The sequence below is a fragment of the Harpia harpyja genome, chromosome 7 (assembly GCF_026419915.1).
Source record: "Harpia harpyja isolate bHarHar1 chromosome 7, bHarHar1 primary haplotype, whole genome shotgun sequence".
NCBI lineage: Eukaryota > Metazoa > Chordata > Aves > Accipitriformes > Accipitridae > Harpia > Harpia harpyja.
In genome coordinates, this window is record NC_068946.1 from 32,935,626 (window position 1) to 32,958,200 (window position 22,575).

General features: G+C 46.2%; 2 protein-coding genes across 5 annotated transcripts in view; both read left to right on the forward strand.

The window, feature by feature from the left end:
* The first annotated feature begins 5,551 nt into the window (after nt 1–5,551).
* On the forward strand, nt 5,552–16,767 carry CHRNA1 (cholinergic receptor nicotinic alpha 1 subunit). 2 transcript variants are annotated; one of them, XM_052793098.1, is made up of 9 exons: nt 5,552–5,689; nt 7,629–7,774; nt 7,916–7,960; nt 8,399–8,505; nt 8,743–8,938; nt 9,556–9,793; nt 10,903–11,126; nt 12,434–12,673; nt 14,627–16,767. In XM_052793098.1, exons 1-9 carry the CDS (start codon nt 5,650–5,652, stop codon nt 14,756–14,758), a joined length of 1,368 nt encoding a protein of 455 aa, XP_052649058.1. In that variant the 5' UTR covers nt 5,552–5,649; the 3' UTR covers nt 14,759–16,767. The 2 variants fall into 2 exon arrangements, with proteins under 2 accessions (XP_052649058.1, XP_052649057.1); XM_052793097.1 differs by having other exon boundaries at nt 5,554–5,689; nt 8,396–8,505.
* A 4,591-nt stretch (nt 16,768–21,358) lies between these two features.
* The window catches only part of WIPF1 (WAS/WASL interacting protein family member 1), a 58,628-nt gene continuing 57,411 nt past the window's right edge, over nt 21,359–22,575 (forward strand). For all 3 annotated transcript variants that reach the window (XM_052791605.1, XM_052791607.1, XM_052791608.1), the window contains exon 1: nt 21,359–21,544. The gene's annotated coding sequence lies outside the window, so the exon portion shown is untranslated. The remainder of the gene's footprint in view (nt 21,545–22,575) is intronic.

Below are 22,575 nucleotides of genomic sequence, written 5' to 3' on the forward strand. Positions count from 1 at the left end.
GCAGCTTTTAAGCATTAAAACGTACTTTCCACATTGCCAGTTCTTCTTTTCACTGGCTGTGTAGTGCAGCTCCCCTCAAAATGTCTTCAGGAAAACTCTGAACTACAGAATACTGGCCAAAATGTGTCAGACCTCATAGGAGCTGAACAAGCAGCTTGCTTTTATGTAAAGCTAAATTTGAACAGTCTGCATGGCAGTTACTGCAATGGAGAATCATTTGCATTTAAAAACAGGTATGTATATTTAAACATGTAAATGTGAGCATCCAGAGATATACTTCAGGCTAAATGCTGTCTGTGGTCCCACTCATGAAAGCCACTGTATGAAATGGGGTAGGGGCATGATATGATGCACAGGCATTTGCAGAAGTCAGGCAATGCCAGGCTCTACTTTCCGCGCTGGTAGTAACTCAGCTATATACTTACAAAAGCAAATCAGCATCGGAATATGTACCCAAAATATAATACGATGATATAATACCATCTCCAGAGGCAGACACTTCCAGGAGAGCACTTGAGTGCCCAACACTTGTTTAAACATTGACTTGGATGTATCCACTGTCAGGATGTGGCAGAGCTGTCAGTGCCCACCTGGATCTCAGCTTTGACACCCGAGCCACCCTCTCTGCCCAGTTTTACTATCAGCTGTCAGATTCCTGTGCATTGTGGAGATTTTCTGCATTGGCAGAGAGAAAAATCATGCCTGATGTTTGCAGATGAAGTTCAGAACCGGCAGCAGTAGTGGTCTGCACCAGGCTGAGTGCATTTTCCAGCCGGTGACTTGTGCTGCTGGGAAAGGGTAGAGTTTTTAATAAATACAGGTGTCACCTAGCTGCATCCAAGTATGAATGAGATTTTGCTGACCACAGAAGCAGAGTATCTGAGGAGTCCTGCTGTGCAGGAAAGTCTTCATGAGAGAATGGACCAGCAAAGCTGTTATTTGCTGTCCTTGCCACTCTAGCACAGCTCAGGCAAGCTGCTGTGCTGACAGAGTGGCCTGCAGGAGCAGGGCAGAGCAAACCTCCCATCTAATGGACTTGTCCTCTTTCATTGTCTTGTTTGGCTCTCCAGCATGACTCACCTAGGGCCCAAAGATAAGCCCTGGTACTCAGACAGGAGCCGCAGAAGCAACCTTGTCAGGGATGATAGCTGGAGTTGAATTTACCAGTGCTTTATTCAGCAACTTTATTCAGCTCCAGGGCTGGTTTCCTGGAGTTTCCATAACAGAAAGGCAATGCAAAGCTGCAATCTTCTTGCTGATTCCTCTGACACTTTGTGGCTGGTCAGCTTGTGCCTGTCATCTCACCCGACTGTGTTTTCAGTTATTGCTGGTCTGCATTCTCACTGCTGCACCTGCATTGCTCACGCTGGGTAAATGAGACTCCATTGCCAGTGTCATTTTTGTCTGAGCAGCGTGACCATGAGGGTTGATGCCTGTTTAAAGGGGAGCAGTGTTTCTCCTCACCTGCACTAGGTCAACCCTTGTGCCACTGATCTAACTATGTATTTTGTGATTGTGGTTTCTCTGACTGTGGACCTTTTCCTCATTCTCTTTCTTTCCAGACTCAAGTCCTTTTTTTCAGAAGCATCCTTCTGATTAGATAAATGTGCACCATGTCTATGCTATAATATGTAAGCTCTGTAACTGCAGAGGTTAAGATCACCACTTTTGAGTAAGTTTTTGGTATTTTTAATTCCTTTGGCCTGTGTAATAGAAAACAAAGAAAAGATATGCTGAAAACAAATTTGCTACAAACACCCATGGGGATAAAATATATTTGCAGGATGGCTGAGGTGTGTCTTGGTATGGAAAACTGCAACTTTGAATTTCTTGATTTGTGGAATTAAATCCTCTCTGTCAATACATACTAATGTGTATATTAATGCTTAGCATGTTCTTCTGAGCGGTGGAGTAAACAGGGGAAGTACAGGCCATTAGCATCTCAAGACTGCCGTTAATTCCTTGAATGCATTTCTTCTAAGAAATATTTACTCCCTCTGTTTTGCTCTTGCAAAGGATTGTTTGCGATCGTTCTCTCGCAAATGCCCGGCGTGTGCCCACTGCATCTTTTTTAGCCATCTGTTGCCATCTGGTGGCAATCGTGTTGAGCCGCCAGCCTTCTGTGAGATGGCTTCCAGCAGGAAATGTGTGCCATACTGTCTATAACTCGGGGCAATCTGGTAACAAACACATGGCAAATTCACAAATTGCTTATCTAACCATCTGCCTTCTCTTATCCAGTGCTGCCATAATCCACTGTCACCCACAATGCCATTTTTCTGATACTAAAATGCATTTAAAAATGCATATACTGCATTTGGAAGCTAAAAACCCCCAAATGAACACTGCTATTATTTTTCAGCTTTTGTGCCCTTAATTTCCCTCATGTAATACCTACCGTTTTCTCTATTCTTTTTATTAATTTCACTTCTGCTTCCCCCGTGCTGGCCCTGCAGTCCCTGCAGCTGTTGGGGCCTCCTGCGTCTGCTTTTTCTAGTCGGGCGTTGTGTTTATGCATGCAATTCTGCGACAAAGATCTCGGTGAAAATCTTGTATTCCTCACTCTGCCAAAAGCATTAGGGATTCTGCTCACTTGTAACGTGGCTGTATGATATCGCCCTGCCAAAGAGACTTACCTGCAGTAGCACTTGTTCATGGCTGACTTCCTTCAGGCTGGAGCGGGCAGAAGCCATCACAGCACTTGCTCCTCATACATGAATGAAAGGAGCTATGCCCTAAATTCAGCAAGCGGTGAGTTCTGCTTCTTTCCAATTGATAGGAATGAGACTGGTCTGCCATTAGCATGGTGGGAAGTGGGTTTGGCTGAGGTCGGGGTGGGGGCTCACAAAACAAGCCAGAAATCTTGGAGTTGAGGTAGACATGAAAAGGGGAATAAAACAGTTGTCAAAAAATCTCTTGATGCTCTGAAGGTAAAAAAAAACCAACCCAACCTTCATAGCGATGGATCAATTTCAGGCACTTGGTATAGTTCATCCCCTCCCCTTGCTTTTTCACCTCAGTCATGACAGGTCACATTCCCCCACCAACAACAGGCAGCATTCACTTCTCTGTCCGTATTTAACTGCAGAAGCTCAGGTTGCCTTGATTTTTGGGGGAGGGAAGTAGTCTTGTGTCTCTGCCAGTGAACATGCCTTGCAGCCAGGCTGTCGCTCCCCAAAGGCCTTCTCCAAATACCTGCTCCTGCCTCTTCCAGCGTGAGCTCTGACTTCCAGCCAGAGAGGAGTAGCTGGCTCCCAGGTTGGGGGGCTGTTCTCGGGTCAGCTCAGCTGCAAGAGAAATAATCCATTGCTAAAGCTGCAGACTTTGTGGGCCTCCTACAGATTCTGCATCCTGCTGATTCCAAGCAGCCAGACCTCTTTTTTGGCGGGGGGGGTGGGACAGAAATTTATGTTACCCGAGAGCTACAATTTGCGAAAGAGCGTGGCAACGCTCTCCTACATCTGTTTCGGAGCGAACCTGTCAGCCCTGCCTTGGGTGGGCAGGAATGCTTTGAGAGACCCCGAGAGGATCAGGAGGGGCATCGTCAGCATTCCCGCAATGCCTCCGTGCAATTGTATCTCTACTGGGCACGGCAGCTGCCCGGCCCCGCGATAAAGGTTGGAAGCAGCCAGCCGCTTGTTTGAAATAAGATAGCTGCAACAATGGGAGCTGCTGGCCAAGGCACAGGCCAGGGACAAGGCCAGAGTTATGTAGATGGAGAGCTTTTACTGGAGGATAAATGGGAGTGTGGAGGCTGAATGCTGAGTTGGTGAGGGGGAGTGATTTAAAAAAAAAAAAAAAAATTAAAATAATAATAAAGGCATCCAGCATGAAAGACCAAACCAGCTGGCAGACAGCACAAAGGATAGCCATAAGAAATAGAAAGTACGTCTGGTGTCACCCAGAGGCAGAGCTAAGAAAGGTTCTTGTGGGGAATGTTTTCTGGAAAAAAATTTGGAGCAGTGTGTAAGAATGATTGTGGCAGGTCACCCAGTGCAATGTCCTGTTTCCAAACAGCAGGTGTCTAGGGAAAAGTGCAAGAACAGCTTAAGCATTAGGCAGTATTTCCCCAGGATGCTGCCCCAGCCTCCTGTGACTTGTGAGTCTGGGACTTCTGTGACAGACTTCTTCGTTTTGGTGGGTTTTTTTATTTAATAGCATGAAATTAATTTATCAAACTGATTTTTTGGAATACACACAAACTTCTGGCAACCAGATGCTCCTGTGGCACCGCATTCCACTGCAGTCACACTGTGTGAAGGAGCGTCTTGATTAAGCCTGCCAACTCCAAGTTTCCCTCAATGCCCTCTACTTTTTTGCACTGGGACAGCGAGTGAATCCAAATCTGCCTTCTCCAGACCATTTGGGATTTTACAGACCCCATCAAAGCTCTTTCTCTTCCTGGCTTCTCTTCCAGGCTGAAGGTTCATACTACCTATCTGTTCCAGGTACGGAAGCCAGTTTGTACCGTGGATGTCATTGTCACTTTCTCCTGTGCCTTTTCCAAGTCTCCTTTTGAAACCAGAGGACCAGAGCTGCAAAGAGCACTCAGGACACCATGGATTTATAGTTGCATCTTTCCTGTTTGCTTTATCTCCTGTCCTAGGAACTGATGGACTTGCTTTTCTCATGCTGCTGAGCACTTCACAGAACTATCTATTTCAAGATTTTGTTCCTGAGTTGTATTGGTGAGCTCAGAGGAGGTCATCATATATATATGAGATATATATAGATATATATGAGATAGATAGATAGATAAAATTCTTCACAGTTGGTCATTTTCTTTGCTAGCCTGAAAAACTGATTATTATTACCAAACACCTCACTTTTCACCCCTTTTCCAGGTGAGTTATGACAATAATGAGCAAACACTAGCATGCCCTGCAGGAATCCACTGGATCTGCCCTGCTATAGAAACCAATCATATTCCTACCTTTCACAGTTCAGTAAGTCTATAGAGGTATCTATGGGAGGATTTTTCCCTCTTACTTCAGGATGCTTAGGTTAGTTAGCTGCTTTCAAGGGGGGGACTGTACTGAATACTTTCTGAAAAATCCCAGTAGATTCAAGGAGATGGATGTCTCTTGAACATATTTGTTCATTTCTTCAAACAATTCTCATCCATCTGTGAAGCAAAGGGGGCAGCCTCATCCCAGTGTGCAGTCTGTACTCTGGTGAGGGTGCATCAGAAATAAATGACTGCAATCTGTTTTCCCTTGGAGAAACAAAATCCCAAATCTGGCAAGTTGCTCCGGTCACAAAGGGTGACACACAGCTTTGGTTCTCCAGCTCGGGAAGTTTCCGAGATCTCACCGAGATGTTCAGTTACTCTACAGATAATTCTTTCTTATCTTTATTTATATATTTATTTGTTTATTAAGTCAGATCACATTGCCACTTAGGAAAAAATGACCTTCTGTAAACTGCAGAAGATACTTGACTGGTGAAACACATTGTGTTCCCATTTCCAACCCAGCAGTGCAGTGGCCCTCAGCTGTCATTCCTAAAAACAGGTGCTGTAAATCAATACCTCGGTGGTTATATTTTGCCAGCACCCTGGCAGGAGGCAGCACAGCCCTCCTCTGAAGAGACCTTAAAGGCACTTCGTGTGTGCCTCCGTCTGTATGACTGCAGCAAGAGGGAGCCGGGATGATGAAGGTGCATCGTGTACTCCTCCTCCTCTCCGCAGGTAAAGATATTCCAGCCATTGCCTTGAATGGGGGTCAGCTCCTTCCTGACTGTGCAGGACCAGGGCTTTGCATACACATTGGTATGAGCGAATGTGTGTTCTGGGAGCAGCCTGTCCTGCTGATAAGGTTTTATGAACACACCAGATCTGTTCAATGAGAGCTTTGGAGCGTATTGGTAACAGCTCAGATATTTGTAAGTTCAGACACCAGATATTTTGAAGTGAGAAGTTTTTGTGTTTAATTATTTTTCTGTCATCTTTTGCAATGTTCCCATTCACTCTAGTGCTACACGTATTTCAAAATGTATGAAAGGATCTACTAAACGTGGCTTGAAATGTAAGAATTCATCACAAGAACCTTCATTAAGTTGTGGGACTACTGACAAGGAAGCAGAATTGATTTGCAGCTGCACGTGTTGTACCAGGATAATTCCTTTCAAACTGTCCCTTAAAAGAATACATATTTTGTGATCCTAAAAACTTTTCACCAAATTCAAGCAGTATGCTAAATTCCTACCAAGCCACACCAGAAGGTAGCAATGGGAAGGATTTTAATTGGATTAATAAAGCATAGCAAAGATATTGACTTAAGTTATGATCGCAGCATCATATCTAAAAATTGAAGACGACTCCTGCCCACCCCAGCCCAGCCTCCTGGCAGGGCAAGCAAGCAGTGCTTGGCTGCGGCTGACAGCTTTTCTCAATGGCATCCAAGTATTTTAATATCATCTCATGGCAGGACAAGGCTGAGACAGAATCCTTGGAATCTCAGCTCAACTATGTAAAAGGAGCTGATGAAAAGTCAGTTAGGAAACAAGGGGAAATCCTGGCTTAGGTTGGAGTCAGCGGCAAAATTCTTGTTGACTGCAATGGCCCAGGATTCAGACTGAGAGAGGGGAAGGCAAGGATGGGATCTGCCAAAAATGCTCACGGCAAGGCTCAGCTGTTCTGTTCCCTCTCACTACCTTTAAAAGGGGGTACATACAAAAACATCCCCAAGCCCCCATTTCCATTTCCTTTACTCCCCTGTGACAGTGAAGCAGCTACAGTCTGGGTATGTGATGTGGCCGCTTGTTCTGCAACAGGCGGCCTGGAAATGGGGTTCATCTGTTTTTCTGTGAGGTGGGAATCTGAGCCCTCACCCCTTGGGAGTACAATGTCACACACATGCACTGCTAAAGCTGCGCTAAAACAAAGCTGTTACCTATTTTCACTCATGATGCCCTTCTTACAAGGGCTCTTTCATGTAGCGCTGCCGAGTCATGCTGAGCACTCCATGGGCAGATCTCTCCAAGGACAGGTTGAGACCTTCCCTGAGGAGAGGGAGGCATGAGACTGCATTGTGAATGGTTTCCTTCTCTCTCACCACGAACACAACGTGAGCAACTGCCATTGTGGAGAGGAGCTCCCGCTCTGCTTAGACTTCAGATGCAAGGAGTCTGGATGATGCTTTCACCTCAATGACTGTTGTGCTTGGCCCTGTCCTTTAATGTTACTCTTACAGGCAAGTCCGTGGAATTGAAGATGGAGAAGACAACATCAGGAATCCCTGATTATGGGTATTCTGTGTGCTTAACTGTCCACAAGTATTGCATGTAAGCACAATTGTGGATTGGGAGAGCCTGGAGGAGATTCCTAATGCTCAGTCTGATGTCCACAGTCATGGATGGCTATTTGTTTTCACTCATCTCCTGGTTGGAGGCTGTTGTTGCCTTACTCCTAAACTGACCTCCAGATCATATAGGTAGTTACCCCTGCTGACAGTATTTGCAATGCACATAATGCACACTTGAAATGAGGAGTCACACAGAGGTCTTGGAGTTAACCCATTGCCAGTGGCTTGCTGTTGACAGTACTTCCTTCATGCCCACCTCAGATTGATGGTGCTGTAGCCTGTTCCCTGTCCCATCTCACTGATGCAACCCCTGCTGTTCTGCAGCTGGCCTGGCCCTGTGCTATGAACACGAGACTCGCCTCGTTGAGGACTTGTTCAGGGACTACAACAAGGTGGTGCGCCCAGTGGAGGACCATCGGGACGCCGTTGTCGTCACCGTCGGGCTGCAGCTCATTCAGCTTATTAACGTGGTATGGTATAAATGCGTGGTACATGTTGAACCACTGGCTTACGTGATAGTGCTGACTGGTGTCGTTTTTCTAAGGAAACAATTTTTCTCCTTTAATCCTGATGTTTGCTGCTACTACCTTCTTTTCTTTCTTTTTTTTAAGGATGAAGTAAATCAGATTGTGACAACCAACGTACGCCTGAAACAGGTAACTCTAAATATTGCTAACCATTTAATCCAATTCAAATAAATGCGTGAGGCACAGACAGGAATTAACTACTCTGTTATACTTTTAGGGGCAACTTGGACAGGTGGGTCAGTTAGCAGAGCATTTCTTCTTTCTGGGGTCTCAAGAACAGAATGTGCTAGGCACTAAGAGCTTTAAGAAAAGCACTTTGTGTTGTATTTCAAACAGTAGACTTCTGGTATATTTAGCTTTTATATTATTTTCTTTTTTTTTTTTTAATAAGCTTCTTAAACCAAAATTTAAGTTAATGTAAAAAATTAGCTGGGGGTCCCACTAGCATGTTTATGCTTACCTGCATGTCCCAAAGCCAGGGAGGTGCATGTTTCTAGGAAGTACCAAAACTACCCCCAGAAGTGCTGGAAGAGGCTCTCAGTGGCTGAAATCCTCCCTCTTTAGCAATGGACAGACGTCAACCTCAAGTGGAATCCAGACGACTATGGTGGCGTGAAAAAAATCCGCATCCCCTCAGATGATATCTGGCGGCCAGACCTTGTTCTTTACAACAAGTAAGGGGTGCCAGCTGCCTGGGGAGGGAGGGGTAGCTCTGTCCCCTGGCACCACTATGGCAGGGCTGCTGTCCCACGACATCTGGGCCCGTGGGTAGCACGCGTCAGAGCAAGCTTCTCCAGGAGCGGGCACAATGGCACTGGGGGGACCAGTCAATCTGCAGCCAGAGAAATCCTTTTGTGACTATGTTAATTATGCTGCCCATATTGCTGTTAATGTCCTTGTTCCTTTTGCAGCGCAGATGGCGATTTTGCCATCGTTAAATACACCAAAGTCCTTCTGGAGCACACAGGCCTGATCACCTGGACACCACCAGCTATTTTTAAAAGTTACTGTGAAATTATAGTCACGCACTTCCCATTTGACCAGCAGAACTGCAGTATGAAGTTGGGAACTTGGACATACGATGGTACAGTGGTTGTTATTAACCCGGTAAGCAAGGAGTTTGTAATTGGGAAAAGCAGTAGACCTGGATATGTTTTTAGGGAAATCTCAGATTTAGAATGGAATATAACCTTGTTTTGACTGAAAAACAACCAGGCACTACCTGTAAAATATAAAAGCTCTATTTATAGATCTAGCACAAAATTTCCTGCTTTGGCTTCTAAAATCCTGCATACACATAATTCCCGTGCCCTAACTAAGTCTCCTACCTGTCTATCCTCTGACAGCTTCACGCCACTTCTTACGGTGCTGCCTGTTCTGCTTTTGGGTTTTTTGCTTACTCTTTTTTGGGGGCGTGCTTTTTCTCTGCTCATGACTTTCCATTTCCAAGGACTCTTTCCCTGTCCCCTCAGGTACGTCTCCTACCTGTAAATATTTAATCAGTCTTTCTCTTAGTTGACTATCCTTGACTGTTTCTGTAAAATATTTAGTTGAATGCTGTGTAGAGGATGATACTCTAAGGCAAAATAACATACACAAAGTGGTTTGCTCACAAAAACACATGAAGTGTCTGAGTTATTGGGGATCCTGTTCCTGAGCCACTGCCAAGTTTTGATTTTGTTCAGAACATCTAATATTAAGAACTTGGGGTTTTTTGCTGTCAGGAGAGTGATCGTCCAGATCTGAGTAACTTCATGGAGAGCGGAGAATGGGTAATGAAGGACTACCGCGGCTGGAAGCACTGGGTTTACTACGCTTGCTGCCCTGACACTCCCTACCTGGATATCACCTACCACTTCCTTATGCAGCGCCTGCCTCTCTACTTCATCGTGAACGTCATCATTCCCTGCCTGCTCTTTTCCTTTTTAACCGGGTTAGTTTTTTACCTACCCACAGATTCAGGTATGTGAATTTATTCATACTATTTCCATAGAAATTGTTCTTCTAACAAGTTTCTGAGATATCCTGAGTAGTTGAAATCACCAGCCAACTTGAAGGGCAGCACTTACTAAAACTGGACATTTCTGCTCAGAATAATGACTCTAAACATTCTGCAAATAAAGCATAAGTGCTGAAAGCTGAAACTATTCATATAAATAAATTGGGCTGATTTCCCACAGAAGTCACTGCTTAACTAGCCAGTTAACTTCTGCAAAACAAAGATCTAGCTAGTTGGTTTTTATGTTTTGCCATAGGTAGGTAGTTAGCGTGTTAGTACGTCATGCAGTAAGTGAACACACAAGGGGTGAGTGGGGCCCTTTGGCGTGGTATTAGAGCAAAGAGCCTGTTATCCGTTCACAGAAATTACCTCGTGTGACACAAAGAGTAATCCTGGACTCTTCTAGCCTCCTTTGTCCCTGCTGAGCAGCTCTTGCTCCCTGCAACCATTTCCTCTGCTTCATTCATTTTACCTTGCGTCAGCTTTTCATACTGCTTAACTTCATTAAGCCCCTTCTATGAAATACTTGAGGTTGTTTTTTTTTAGTGGAAAACTTTCTATAAAGTTGAACTTGACAGAAAAAAGGTGTGTGAATCATGTTTTGTGGTTTGGTTTTGACATCCTACATACTGGAAGACCTCAAAGAGCAACTGACCTCTGGTGTCAGATGTGATTTTTGTCTGCCTACTCAGCCCAGCATGAGCCTGCCAGAGAGTAAGGCAAGCGAACCCCCAGGAGGCTGTGGAGCAAGCATTAATCAGGTGCATATACTTCATCATTCAAAATGCGCAGCCCATGAAGTGCTCCTGGCAAGTAAGCTTTCCGTATCCATCACCCGTACCTCAGCCCAGTCATAGGTGGTGATTCCCACTTTAATGCTGGAGCTGATGCTCTTAGGCTGTCAGGCTTGGCCCGCCTAGTTACTGCTTTGGATGCTGTGAGAGATGATTGCACTCCAGATGCACACACATGTACTTCTGTGAATAGTCTGTACTGAATGATAGGAGCAGCAATGGGTTTTTTTGTTGCGGGGGTTTTTTTTGTTTGTGTTTTGGGTTTTTTTGCATGGCAGGTGAGAAAATGACTCTCAGCATCTCTGTCCTGCTGTCTTTGACTGTGTTCCTTCTGGTCATTGTGGAGCTGATTCCCTCCACCTCCAGTGCAGTGCCTCTGATAGGCAAATACATGTTGTTTACAATGGTGTTTGTCATCGCTTCAATCATCATCACGGTCATCGTCATCAACACCCACCACCGCTCCCCAAGCACTCACACCATGCCGCACTGGGTCAGGAAGGTGAGCTCTATGGCTTTCCATGTTTCCTGGTTTCCACTGTGCACTCCATATTTTATTGGCAGGTTTTCTAATAAAAGTCAACAAGAATTGGGGAAGTAAATGCATCACATTAAATCTCTCTAGGCACAAGAGCCAGTGTTAAATACTTAGCTGTGCATAAAGTCAGCAAGACTGCTAAAGTGCTCCTTTAAGTAACAAAATTGTCCACTGGGGTAGAGTCTTGCAGGGAACAGATGAGGCAAAACACAGGCAGCTGAAAGTACAGGGAAAAGAAAATGTCCAGCTGGACTCAAATTACCCTTCCCAGTCTGATTCTCCTGATGGTAAAGCTCTGCTGCCTGCCAGTGGCCAAACACACCAGTCCATGTGAGTGCAGACAGAGCACAAAGGCCATTGGAGATACCTGCGTTCAGCGTCCCATTTTGCAAAAGACAATTTAGCAAAAGCTATGATCTTCTCCATACTTTTCCAGTAAATACAGTTGCTCTGCAGTTCTTGGAAGCAAGGACATCCTTGCACAGTAGTCTAGACAGTAACCACAAGATGTAGAAAAAATTGGATGTCTATCATTACAAGTTCTTTGCCAGGGAGACAGTACCAAAGAGGACCCATTCAGTTATTCTTGCGGTTTTTTTAAGCCTGCCTGGGTGCATATTAAACCATTACATGAATAGGAGATTGTTCTGTGTATTTCTAATTATACTTTTAAGGCTACAGCTTACATCAGATTCATTCTGCAGCACAAACAATCCCTGCAGAAGGGAGATTTCAACAGGCAAACACTGCATGTGCTTAAAATCTCTCTGGTAGCAAGCCTTTGTTACTCCAAAGGAAATTATTGTAAACCTTATATGCATGTATAATAAACATCTGTAATAGCAAAGTCAAACATAAGTAGCCAAAAGAGATCTTTTGTAGTCCACTTTTCAAGCCAGATTTTTAAGCAATGTGTTCTAAATTAGATGAGATTGATGGAGCTCTGTCAGTTCACACCACCTGAGGGTCTGCTCTGGGACGTCGCACCCCCCTTCATGTGTAGATGTTGGCTATATGGCAGGGGAAAATGGTTTCCAGAGAACGTGTGACAGGCCTGCGGGTGACTCAATCTGCCCCAGGACATAAGGCTGACAAAAGCCCCAGTGTGACTGAGGCACGGGCTGTGACATACTCTGAGAGGGAATCTGTAGCGGATCCAGCACGGGAAGGGATTTGTGACCAGAGAGGCTTGCCTTTGTTCAGTACACAGCTGCATCTGCAATGCAGCCCCGCAAATCAACAACTGTCCTTGTCTTCCTCTTTATTTTCAGATCTTTATTGACACAATCCCAAACATCATGTTTTTCTCTACAATGAAACGACCATCCAGGGATAAACAAGACAAAAATATTTTTGCAGAAGATATTGATATTTCTGAAATTTCTGGGAAGCCAGGTTCTGTGCCTGTCAACTTCTACTCCCCGCTTACCAAAAATCCAGATGTGAAAAATGCTATAGAGGGAATCAAATACATTGCGGAAACAATGAAATCGGACCAAGAAGCCAGTAACGTAAGGCATTTTTTGTTCATGATTCATTTCTTGCTTTCAAATTGCTACATCTTATTTTTTTGGCAAAATATCCCTACCTCAAAAAAACACTCCAAGCCCTGGTCTGGCTTTAGCAGGCAACAGTCTTCTCCCCTTGATGCAGTCAAGGAGGAGCAACAGATAATTGTTGCAGATGACAATTGCATCTTGGCCCCCCAAAAAAAGAAAATTTGAAAAAAAAGTGTCAGTGCTAAGGTTTTCTAAATGTGGTATGTGAAGCCACAGAGATGAGGTGTCTGTGAGTAGCAAAGCAGTTTCAAGAACTGTAAGCAAGTTCCAAAACACATTCCTCCTGTCTCCCACTCGGGCATCTTCCCCCTGCGGTAAGCAAGCTCCTGTTGCTTTTGAAAAGCCAGGAAGCAAGCCAAACTCCAAAAGGCTGGTAGTTTTATCTGAGAAGTGTTATATGTAACTTACAAATGATAATCCTTATTTCGATAAGGTTTTGTTTTATTCCTGTATGCTACAGCTAGTCCCTGCAAGTGAAGCATGTCATGAGCTACTCTGATGACTGACTTTTTCCATATTGCAAGCCAAAGGAAGGATAAATGCGTGTAGAGTCACATATGGCAGTGTTCCCCAGGAAAACCTAGCTCTGCCTCCTTCTAGCAAATTCAACACAATTAACCCCCTCTTTTATTTCAGTTGTCACAGCTCACACAGCTTTTGCATGGGTAATTCAGTCCTGGGACTTCACCTTTCTAAGTGATCCTAGACCTTTCCTGTTGAGCTGCAGGCTAGCCTGAAGATGGGGAGAGAGTTCTGCAGGACAGTAATTTGGCCATGCTCTTGAAAAGGAGGCGCCTCCTTCCCACGGGCAGGATTTGCACCACAGTGTTTGTTCCTGTGACCGAATTCCCGGAGCATGTGGAAAGGCTCTGGCTGTAGTCTCATGTTCCACATGACTCCTGTGCCTCTCTGCAGATAAAGTGTTACCTTCAGCCCGGCTGGCGTGGCTTCAGTGCCTCTGGGCTTCGCTTCCTCCTAGTCTTACAAGGAGGGTCTTCGGGTTACTGGCAAGTGCTCGCTTCGGAAGTGGAGCCCAGATGCTTGTGTCATCTGGGCACCACTGATATCACTTCCAGGGGATTTCAGAAGTTCCCCAAATAAACTGAAGGTTGTGACTTCTGAAGGCTGCTGCTTTATTGCATTCACTTAGGCGCTTATGGAGCATCTGAAAAGAGTATTGATTATCAGTGTCCTCTAGATAATTTACAACAGCCTCTTCTACTTGTGGGGCAACTAAGGCAGAAGTAGACAGTGTCTTAGGCCAGTACGTATCGCTCTGTAAGGCAGAGTTACAGGGTGAAAATCCTGTGCCCTGCTGCACTTAGCACCTCGCACTCTGCTCGATCTTACGGTGCTGGGTTCCCACAAAAGCACCCAGTGAAAAGGTGGTTGCAGAGCAAGTGGTCACAGTATCCCACAACTGGAAAAAAGACTAAGGGATCTACAGAGAAGGTTTTCCCAGACCTTAGAGTGTATGCTAGGCATGGAAAGCAGAGACTAGAGCTAAATTAACGACAATTGCTTAGGTATCCCAAGAGAATGAAAAAGCAATAGAAAAACAAAAGCCAGTTAGATCAAACAAAGTGTTTTGCTTTCAACATTTTAAACTCTCTTTCAAAAGCAACCGTTTGACTAAAAATTAAGCTTTTCAACACTTCTTTTTAATTAAATTGTTCACCAAATTGCCTGGGATTCTTAACAGTTTAGTCTTGAAACTTGCATTTCTAGGTAGCTTAGGTTTTCTCAACCACTGACCTGCTTTTGAGAAGAAAATAAGTATTTTTTGCATAATAATAGTGGAACTTAAGGCAGAGCCTTTCCTTGTTCAAGACGGTAAGTTACAAGAACACCCATAACAAACATGGCTCTGTAGAGATTTTACCATCTCCTTTGTTTCTTTCCCAGGCTGCAGAAGAATGGAAGTTTGTTGCAATGGTGGTCGATCATCTTCTCCTTGGCATATTTATGCTAGTTTGTATTATAGGAACATTAGCTGTATTTGCTGGTCGCCTTATTGAATTAAATCAGCAAGGATGAACATCAGCTGGAAACTATTTGCTACCCTGGTCAGCATCTGAAAGCATCTTAACCATCAAAACCTGGCCAGTCTCTGAAAGCTTCGCAGACAGGAATCAGTCCCTGCTGGGAAAAAGCAGGGATAGTAAAACGTAAGGCTTCAAACTTAGCACTTCTGAGCTGCTGCTCAGTGGCATTTCATTGCCAGAAAGAAACACTTGCGTTACTGGTAGACTGAATGGCTGTCAGCCAGCTTTTGATCCATTTTACCATTTATTAAAAATGTTAATGTATTAATAAGTCTGTCTGACTTTGTAACCCACAGATACAATTCCAGTGAAATCAATAGCAGTGTTAATAAGCTTTAGCTGAGCTGTAAATCTCTATCCAACTTTAGCGTTCAAGCTGGTTTTAATATCTGCTCTGTGGTTTTTGTATTGGCAGAGTCACAAATGACTCCTCTTGTAACACTAGATGTAACCAGCAGAAATATCTCAAACTCCATGCTTAAGCACTTGATTTTCATGCACGAATCTGAAATGACTGACTGTCATACGTGACTCTACCTGTAGAAACTCTTGATACAGCAAAGAGGAGGGACTGTTTCTTACTGTGGGAAGGATCCAGCCTCAGCCAGTTGGGTCCCACTGGTATTTTTTGCCATCAAGTCGCATGGCAAAGGACTATGTAGAGGAGGACTTTTTGCCTTGTTTTATCACTGAGCCCTGCCCCCGATCATCAGCTATCCCAGTGGCTATGTTGCAGTCGCTGCCCTCTTATTTTTACCTGTTAATACTCTTTATAAGAAGGCCCACGTTCATTATGTATTAATGCTCAGGATTTTCTGTTGTCAACAGAGATGTTCTGCAATTGCATCCTAAGGGAAAAGTTAAGGCCAGAGGGGAAAGGATGGTATCCATAGGTTAATCTCTGTACTCAGCCTACTCTGCTCCAGGAAAGTTGGTTTCCACTCTCCATTTTGAGTGATGACTAATGTGGGGGCAGCTTCAAATTTGGGGGTGCTCAGAATGACATCTTAAACACAATTCTCACTGTCTCCTGCCCTGCTCAAATAGATCATGAGCATTAAAGTCAGATGCAGCATCACAAAGATCATTCCTAGGCAAAGTGTGGGTCTCAATTTTACTTATGTGTGACAAAATGACAGGACACCTCCTCTTCTGAGCAACACAAATAATTACCCAAACTTTATTCAAATGTTGAGCAGCAGCTCACTCTAGTGGCTAAAAGAAAGTAGTGCTGCTTTTGGCCAAAGACCTTTGGGTTTTAGTAAATACTCAACATAAGCAACAAGCCTCTGTGTGTTTCAATAATACAGCATGGAAATACTAGCAGTGCTCCCTATTTTCCTCAAAAATAAATAAGGAGAGGTGGGGGAACTGACACAAGTTACTCATCTTTCCCAGCTGGTTGTCCAAACCAATAGGACTACTCTGCTAACAGCTGTAAATAATTTTCTGTGAATTTAATAAAATTATTTGTATTACGATAATGTTCTACAGGAATGTGTCATGTCTGCAGACAGGCATTTGAAACGCTCTATAGGGAAAATCAGGCACTTGTGCAATACTTCCATCATTGCGTAGTGTTTGCTGGACAATGTTTTTGGTGAGCTGCAGTCCTAAGCAAAGCAAACAGTTTGTCTGGGGCAATCAATCACTTGTAACACTCTGCTCAGCTCTTACTGTTTAGATGATGGTAATCTTTGCCTCCCTGGATGATCGTTAACCCTGTAAACGATTGCTGAAGATGTATGCTGGGCGAAACCTCTGCTGACAGATGGAGTGTTTGCTACAGCTCTGTTTATCTTCAGTGTGAGTTCTCAGCTCTCGGTCTTCGGAGGGAGTCACGCAGTTCCTCGGCTCTCCAAGAGCTAAGCTGCAGCATAATGGTGCCTGGGACTTAATTTGGGAGATGGTGATTGGCACTAAAATTGACAGAACAATCCTCTTGGAGCAGCATGTGGTTGAATCTTAGCATTAAAAATAAACATCAGGTAACAAAATTCATGGTGAGCATCTGCAGTACCTTTGTTCAGCTTCCCCAACTTCCTTGAGGCAGATCTGGGTCTTGGCCTCCAAATTCCACCTGTGTGCTGGGAGGTGCATGCCTGCTCGCTTCTCCAGCTCTCCTCATACATAGCTAGCTACCATGTTGCAGTGTTTTCCTTCCACTTCCTCAGAAAAAGTTTTGAAATTATTTATTTGAAAATTTTTAGTTGTGATAGTTTGATCTGTCTTATGGGTACAGCAGATCTTCTGCCTTCCTATTGCTCTGAGTCTTGATGAATTACTTGCATGTCAAAAGATGTGATACCAGGCAAAAATAAATGCTAACAGCTTCCCTTCTTAGGTTGCAGAATCTGGGCATTGTATTCCAACTCTCCAAACAGATGGTCCTCCAAACATCAATAAGCACACTTTAGGAGACAGTTCATCTGCATCTTTTTTGGCTTTGCTTTGAATACTCAGACTGTCCCAGCCGTCTTTATTCTCTGTTCCTAGCTCACCTTTGTGATATATTTTTTTTGCATACCACTAACATCACCTGTTACCAGTATCCATCTACTGAAAGAGACCATTTCTTCTCATCTGCTACTGCCCTTTTAACATGTCAGCACATCTGTATGCCTGCTAAAATAGTGGCTTTGGAGGTTGTAAATGTACTATCTTAGTCACTGTCAAAGATAATTTGTTGTCAACACGTAGGTACATATTGTCTAATGATTTCTCATTTACAGTACTGTAGTGTCTCCCTGCAATCTTAATACTAAACTCTCCTCTCTCCTACGTGGGTAGCACCAGCAGCCCCAGGGAGATGGTCCTGGATAATACTCGTTGAGACCCGCGCGTGCCTCTCTGCTGCCTCATTGCCTTCAAACAGGCAAATTTCAGCTCTGAGCTTTGACTAACAATTCTCGTGATAAGCAAAAGAAGAAACAGGCCTCACACATTCATTGTTAAATTTCTCTAATAAGTGTAAAAAATAATGAAATGCAAACACTGTGGTGCTGAAGTAAGCAGACCTCAGTTAAATGAAGGCAGACCAGGGGCCTCTGGGTGAGAAGATGTTGCTTTCATAGTGATAGTACCCCAAGCAGTTAACTTGTCCCTCTTTTAACTGCCATCTTCTTGCTATTAAAGCTGCTCTTGTTCACTCTGAGCTTGTTGATAACACCCTATTTATGTCCTTAATAGAATAGCTCTCTGGAACATCTACATCTTCTTCAGACTGAATCTCTTTCCATTTTTTAAACAATTTGGCATTTAACATTCCCCTTCCCATCCCTTTAGCTGACCTTCAGCTCCTTTCCACTGTGCCATGGATATTTTGCTCTCAGAGATGCAGTCACCCCCAAATCTCTTTCCCCTTTGGCACTTGTGTTATTCAGGAGACCTAACCTTTCTGAGGGGGTTATTTGAATTTTTAAAGTCCATTACTTTGTACCAGCTCCAAGGGAGCAATTTCACCTCTGTGTGAGTCTGTAATCAGAACAGGCTGCTGCTTTCCATTGTCACCAGGCAGATGAGCTAAACTTGATGGCCTTATTCTGTCTATTCAGCCAGTTGGATCTCGGCTTTGTAAAATGTAGTTGAGCTGATCAACAGAGTGAGCAGAAAAATGACATTCACTGAACTTTAAATGCTTGGCCACGAGCTTGCATATGCCAGGTGCGATTGTTCACCTGCAACTAGCGCTTGGGTCCTGAAGCCCCCTTCAGTTTGAGAGGTTTTAAGAAATTGGATTATTATTTCAGGCAATTGTAAGACAATTTAAGTACTCATTTTTTCTCCAGGATACAAGTTGCTGGCAACCTCCTTGCTGTGGCCATCTCCACAGAGATGTGTGAAAGCAGTGTGAGTTTCATCAGCGTGCTGACTCAGCAGTTCCTGTTTCCACAGCTGAAGCAAACCACAGCGGGTAGGGACAGCAGGGTGAAAGAGTATGTGTAACACAGGACCCACAAAGTGCATAAACACTGTGCTGCTATTGGAGAAAGGAAGCACATTGCCTCCCTGAAAAGTTTGCTTTCTGGTACAGTGGCACGTGAGCTGTCGCCTTTAAAGTCACAGATAGTTTAGCACATCAGAAATGCTTTGGACTTTGGACACTTTTAGAAGGTTGCTGCGCTTGGATTCAGTCACAAGACATCACATTTTCATGTGTTTACTAGTGCTAGATAAAGCCTAGCACAGCCTCCAGGCCTCTAGGCGTGCTCCTGGGTGTAAATTCCCTCCCTCCCTCTTTCTCTTCCTCAAAAATTGTGAAATTGGTATGAAGTCTCCCAAGCTTCTCTCAGATGAATGTTGCGCAGACACTGACTTCTAACAAAGCTCTGGAGTACTTTCTCCCTTTCTGGAAATCAAATCCCGACTACAGACAGGGCAATCATGCACTGCTTTGCAAAAGATTCTCTGAAACAATCGTACTTCATTCCCTGAAAAAGTATAAAAGAAAGACTGGCAGAGCTATGAAAAACAGCCAACCTGCAAGCAACCATTTCCATGCTCATTGCGAGAGCCCTGCTGAGTTCTGTTGGCTGCAAGTGGGTTATCTACAACAAGGACAGGACAATTTCGCTTGTCGTGGTGCGACAGGCTGGACTGACCAGCAGGCAAGAGTCCAAAGGAGTTTGTAGGCTACTGCAGGACAGTGATGGTGGGTCACTTGGTGGATTCCCTATAAAGGGAGAACTCTTTCCTAGCAAGGGTTGTCACCGTTTCCTGTCATCCCAGCACAGATCTCCCATTGCAGCACATCTTCCCAACATCTAACAGCTGAGCAGATCTGTATCAGTGTTTGCTATTTATCCCACATGGAGCCTGGAATAAACACATCACATGGTATTTCCCCAGTACGTAGACAAGAGGAAGCTGTTTGCCTCTACGTGACTTTTCAGCTAACCAATGACCCAAATGCAGTATGCCGTGCTTAGGAGCCTCATGTGGATTTGTGACCCTCTTTAGGGAGCTTTAGGTCTGTAAGGCAGTAAACACAAGAGTACCTGCAGTTTTTCCGTTTGTGAGCTCCATAATTTTTGCTTGCAAGCTAATCTAGGTTGGGGGGGGGGGTCAGAAGAGGGTAGAGAGAAAAAATTGAACCTGTTTTTGTGTCCATCTTACAATGCTCCAAGCATGCAATGACACAGAAACAGAGAAATTACCTACATAAAAGCCTGGCAAGGTTTGAAACCTTACACTGAAGGCAAATCAGTAATGCCATTGCTCTCAGGGCAGCGTGTCTCACCATAATGCTGTCTTCGGGCAACTGGCCATCTCCTGGTCAAAACATGAAAGTAAATTGTAGCAGGTTAGCTCAGCACACAGGTTACTCAGTCTTTGACCTTGCTGGGACATGTTGCTACAAGGGAATCAAGAACATGTTTAAGATCTTCAGGACACTTGTCCCTAACATTCATATATTTTAGGCAATAGCGTTATATGCAGCTGCTTGGCTGGAGCATGTTCATGCATGGAGTAAACACAAAACATCCAAATACCTCTAAAATGTGAAATCCTGCAGAGACAAAAGCACGTGGGATCAATGTGTTGGCTCACATAGGCACCCAGGACACAGCTCTTGTCCTTCAAACCTTGCTCCTATCTGCCCAGGCTACTCCGTTACATAGAATTTGGGCATTTTTTCCATTCAAGACCTCAGTGCTGGACCCAAAAACATTAACAGAAGTTTTGTTTCTAGAAAAAACTTAGTCAAGCTGAGAGGGAAAAGGAAGCAGAATCTATTGCTTGTCTGGCAAAGCAATCTCTGCATGAGTTAATTGAGGTAAGAAGCACAAATGCCGTTTGGGGCATCACGTAGAGAGGGGTAATTGACCTTCCCACACCTCTGCATACTGCAAACCTTAAAAGGGAAAAAGCAAGTGCCTCTTTCCCACTGTTTAATCACATTTCTACTCCACCGTGTGTGTCTCTGCCTGCTGCCTTGCCATTCCCCAAGCTCCACTACCCCTCCCCTGCTGGCTGCTATCAAGGCCATCGGAGGCAGGTAGGGAAAATGGAGCGTGTTGAGAGCTCTGCAGACAAACGGAGCATTGGCAGCTGGGGCGAGAGGAGACCCTGCTCCACGGCCTTTGGGGCCCGCGGCTTTCCCAAAGGCCGGGTCAGCGCTGAGCGGGAGCGGGGAGGGCGCAGCGCACCTCTGCCCTCCGGCACCGCCTGGCAGCGGGCGCAACCCAGGCCGAGAGGTTACGGAAAGCAGAGCTGCCCGTGCAGGGAATGGGTATGGCCAGGGGACCGAGGAGGGTCTGGACGGGACGAATCCCTGGAAAAGCTGCCAGTGTTCACGGTCGGGGTCGTTAGCACTTGGGGACCTGAAAACCCTTCCCTGTAATGTGGTTATCATCTCGTTAACTCCGACGGGTTTTAACTTCCATTGAACACCTGGGGCAGCAGGACCGCAGGTGCGGGCGGGGGGGGAGGCACGGCCTTCGCCAGCACCCCCACACCGCCTGGGAAGGACCAGCCCACGGGAAAGCCTCGCTCCGCCGGCCGGGCCGGGCCCGGCCCGCCAGCCGGGGGCCGCGACCCCGGGAGGCGGGGGAGACGGGGCGGACGCCCCCCGGGCCGGCTGACAGCGCCCGCCCGCCCCCCGCTCTGCGGGGCCGGGGCCTGCGCGGCGGCGGGGGAGCGGCGCCCCAGAGCCGCGCCGCGCCGCTTCCTGCCGCTATAAATAGCCGCCCGGCCCAACATGTCCCGGCCGCCGCAGCGGCTGGAGCGCCGGCGGGAGCTGCCGTCCCCTCCCGCCGCGTAGCTCGCCCGGAGCGCGGTAAGGGGGCGCCGGGGCTGGCGGCGGCCGGGGCTTCCCTGCCCGCGTCCCCGCTGCCCGCGTCCCGGCGGGGTGGGGTGGAGGGGGTGTCCGTGCGGGGAGGGCAGGGCCCCCGCGGCGGAGGCGGCCGCGCTGGGGCGGGGAAGGGGGGGGGGGGGGCGGCTCGGCACCCCCCGGCTCTGCGGGGCGAGCGCCCTGCGGGTACAAGGGTCGGGGCGGCCGGCGGGGCAGTGTCCGCGGCTGCCCCTGCCCCGGGAGCCGAGTCTCGCTTCGCGCCTGTTTCCTCTTTCTCTCTTTTCTTCCAGACTGCTCTGTCTCGGGCCGGGACGCGCTCCTCCTGCCTTCCGAAGCCGTCCTCGCGGGGCTGGGATCCCTCCCTGCTTCCCCCTCGCTTTCCCGCTTTCCCCGGGGTTGGGCGCGTGCCCGGGACGGAGGATGGTGTTGGCCTCCGGACGCAGCCCCCGGTCCCTCTTGGCAGCTCAGACCGTGCCTCTGCCCGGACCTCCAGGGAGGTGGCTGGTGGCACCCGTGTCCATCCCTGCTGTGGCACAGCCAAGGCTGTGAAATCCCGGCTGGTGTGGCAGGGTGGGGAGAGCCGCACTGGGGCCACGCGCGTGGCACCCAAGCAGGGTGCCGCTGTGGGCACTCGTTCATGCAGGTGTCTGTGTTGCAGCCTTCCTCCCTCAAGTGCTTTCGTCGGCAGCAAATGCCGAGGTGAGCCTTGTAGCTAGGCTTTATGGTGAAGGCAACCAAAGCAGGTTGTTTGCTCTCTCAGCTGGCTCTTGGGGGCTTTTTGAAGGAGCTGAGTTTGGGAACCTCAAGTAAACAGTCTTAAAGTTTTAGCTTGTCTTCCCCTTTTTTTGCCTCTTCTACTCTAATGGCTGTGCTTCATCTTTTAATAAACACCTTCTGCAGTGCAGGACTACATCCCTTCTCTGAGAGTAGGTGTTCTTCAGCTGCTGCCACATGTCCTGCTCAGGCCTCTTATTTAAAACAAAAGTGACACAATACTTGTCTCTGGCACTAAGGTG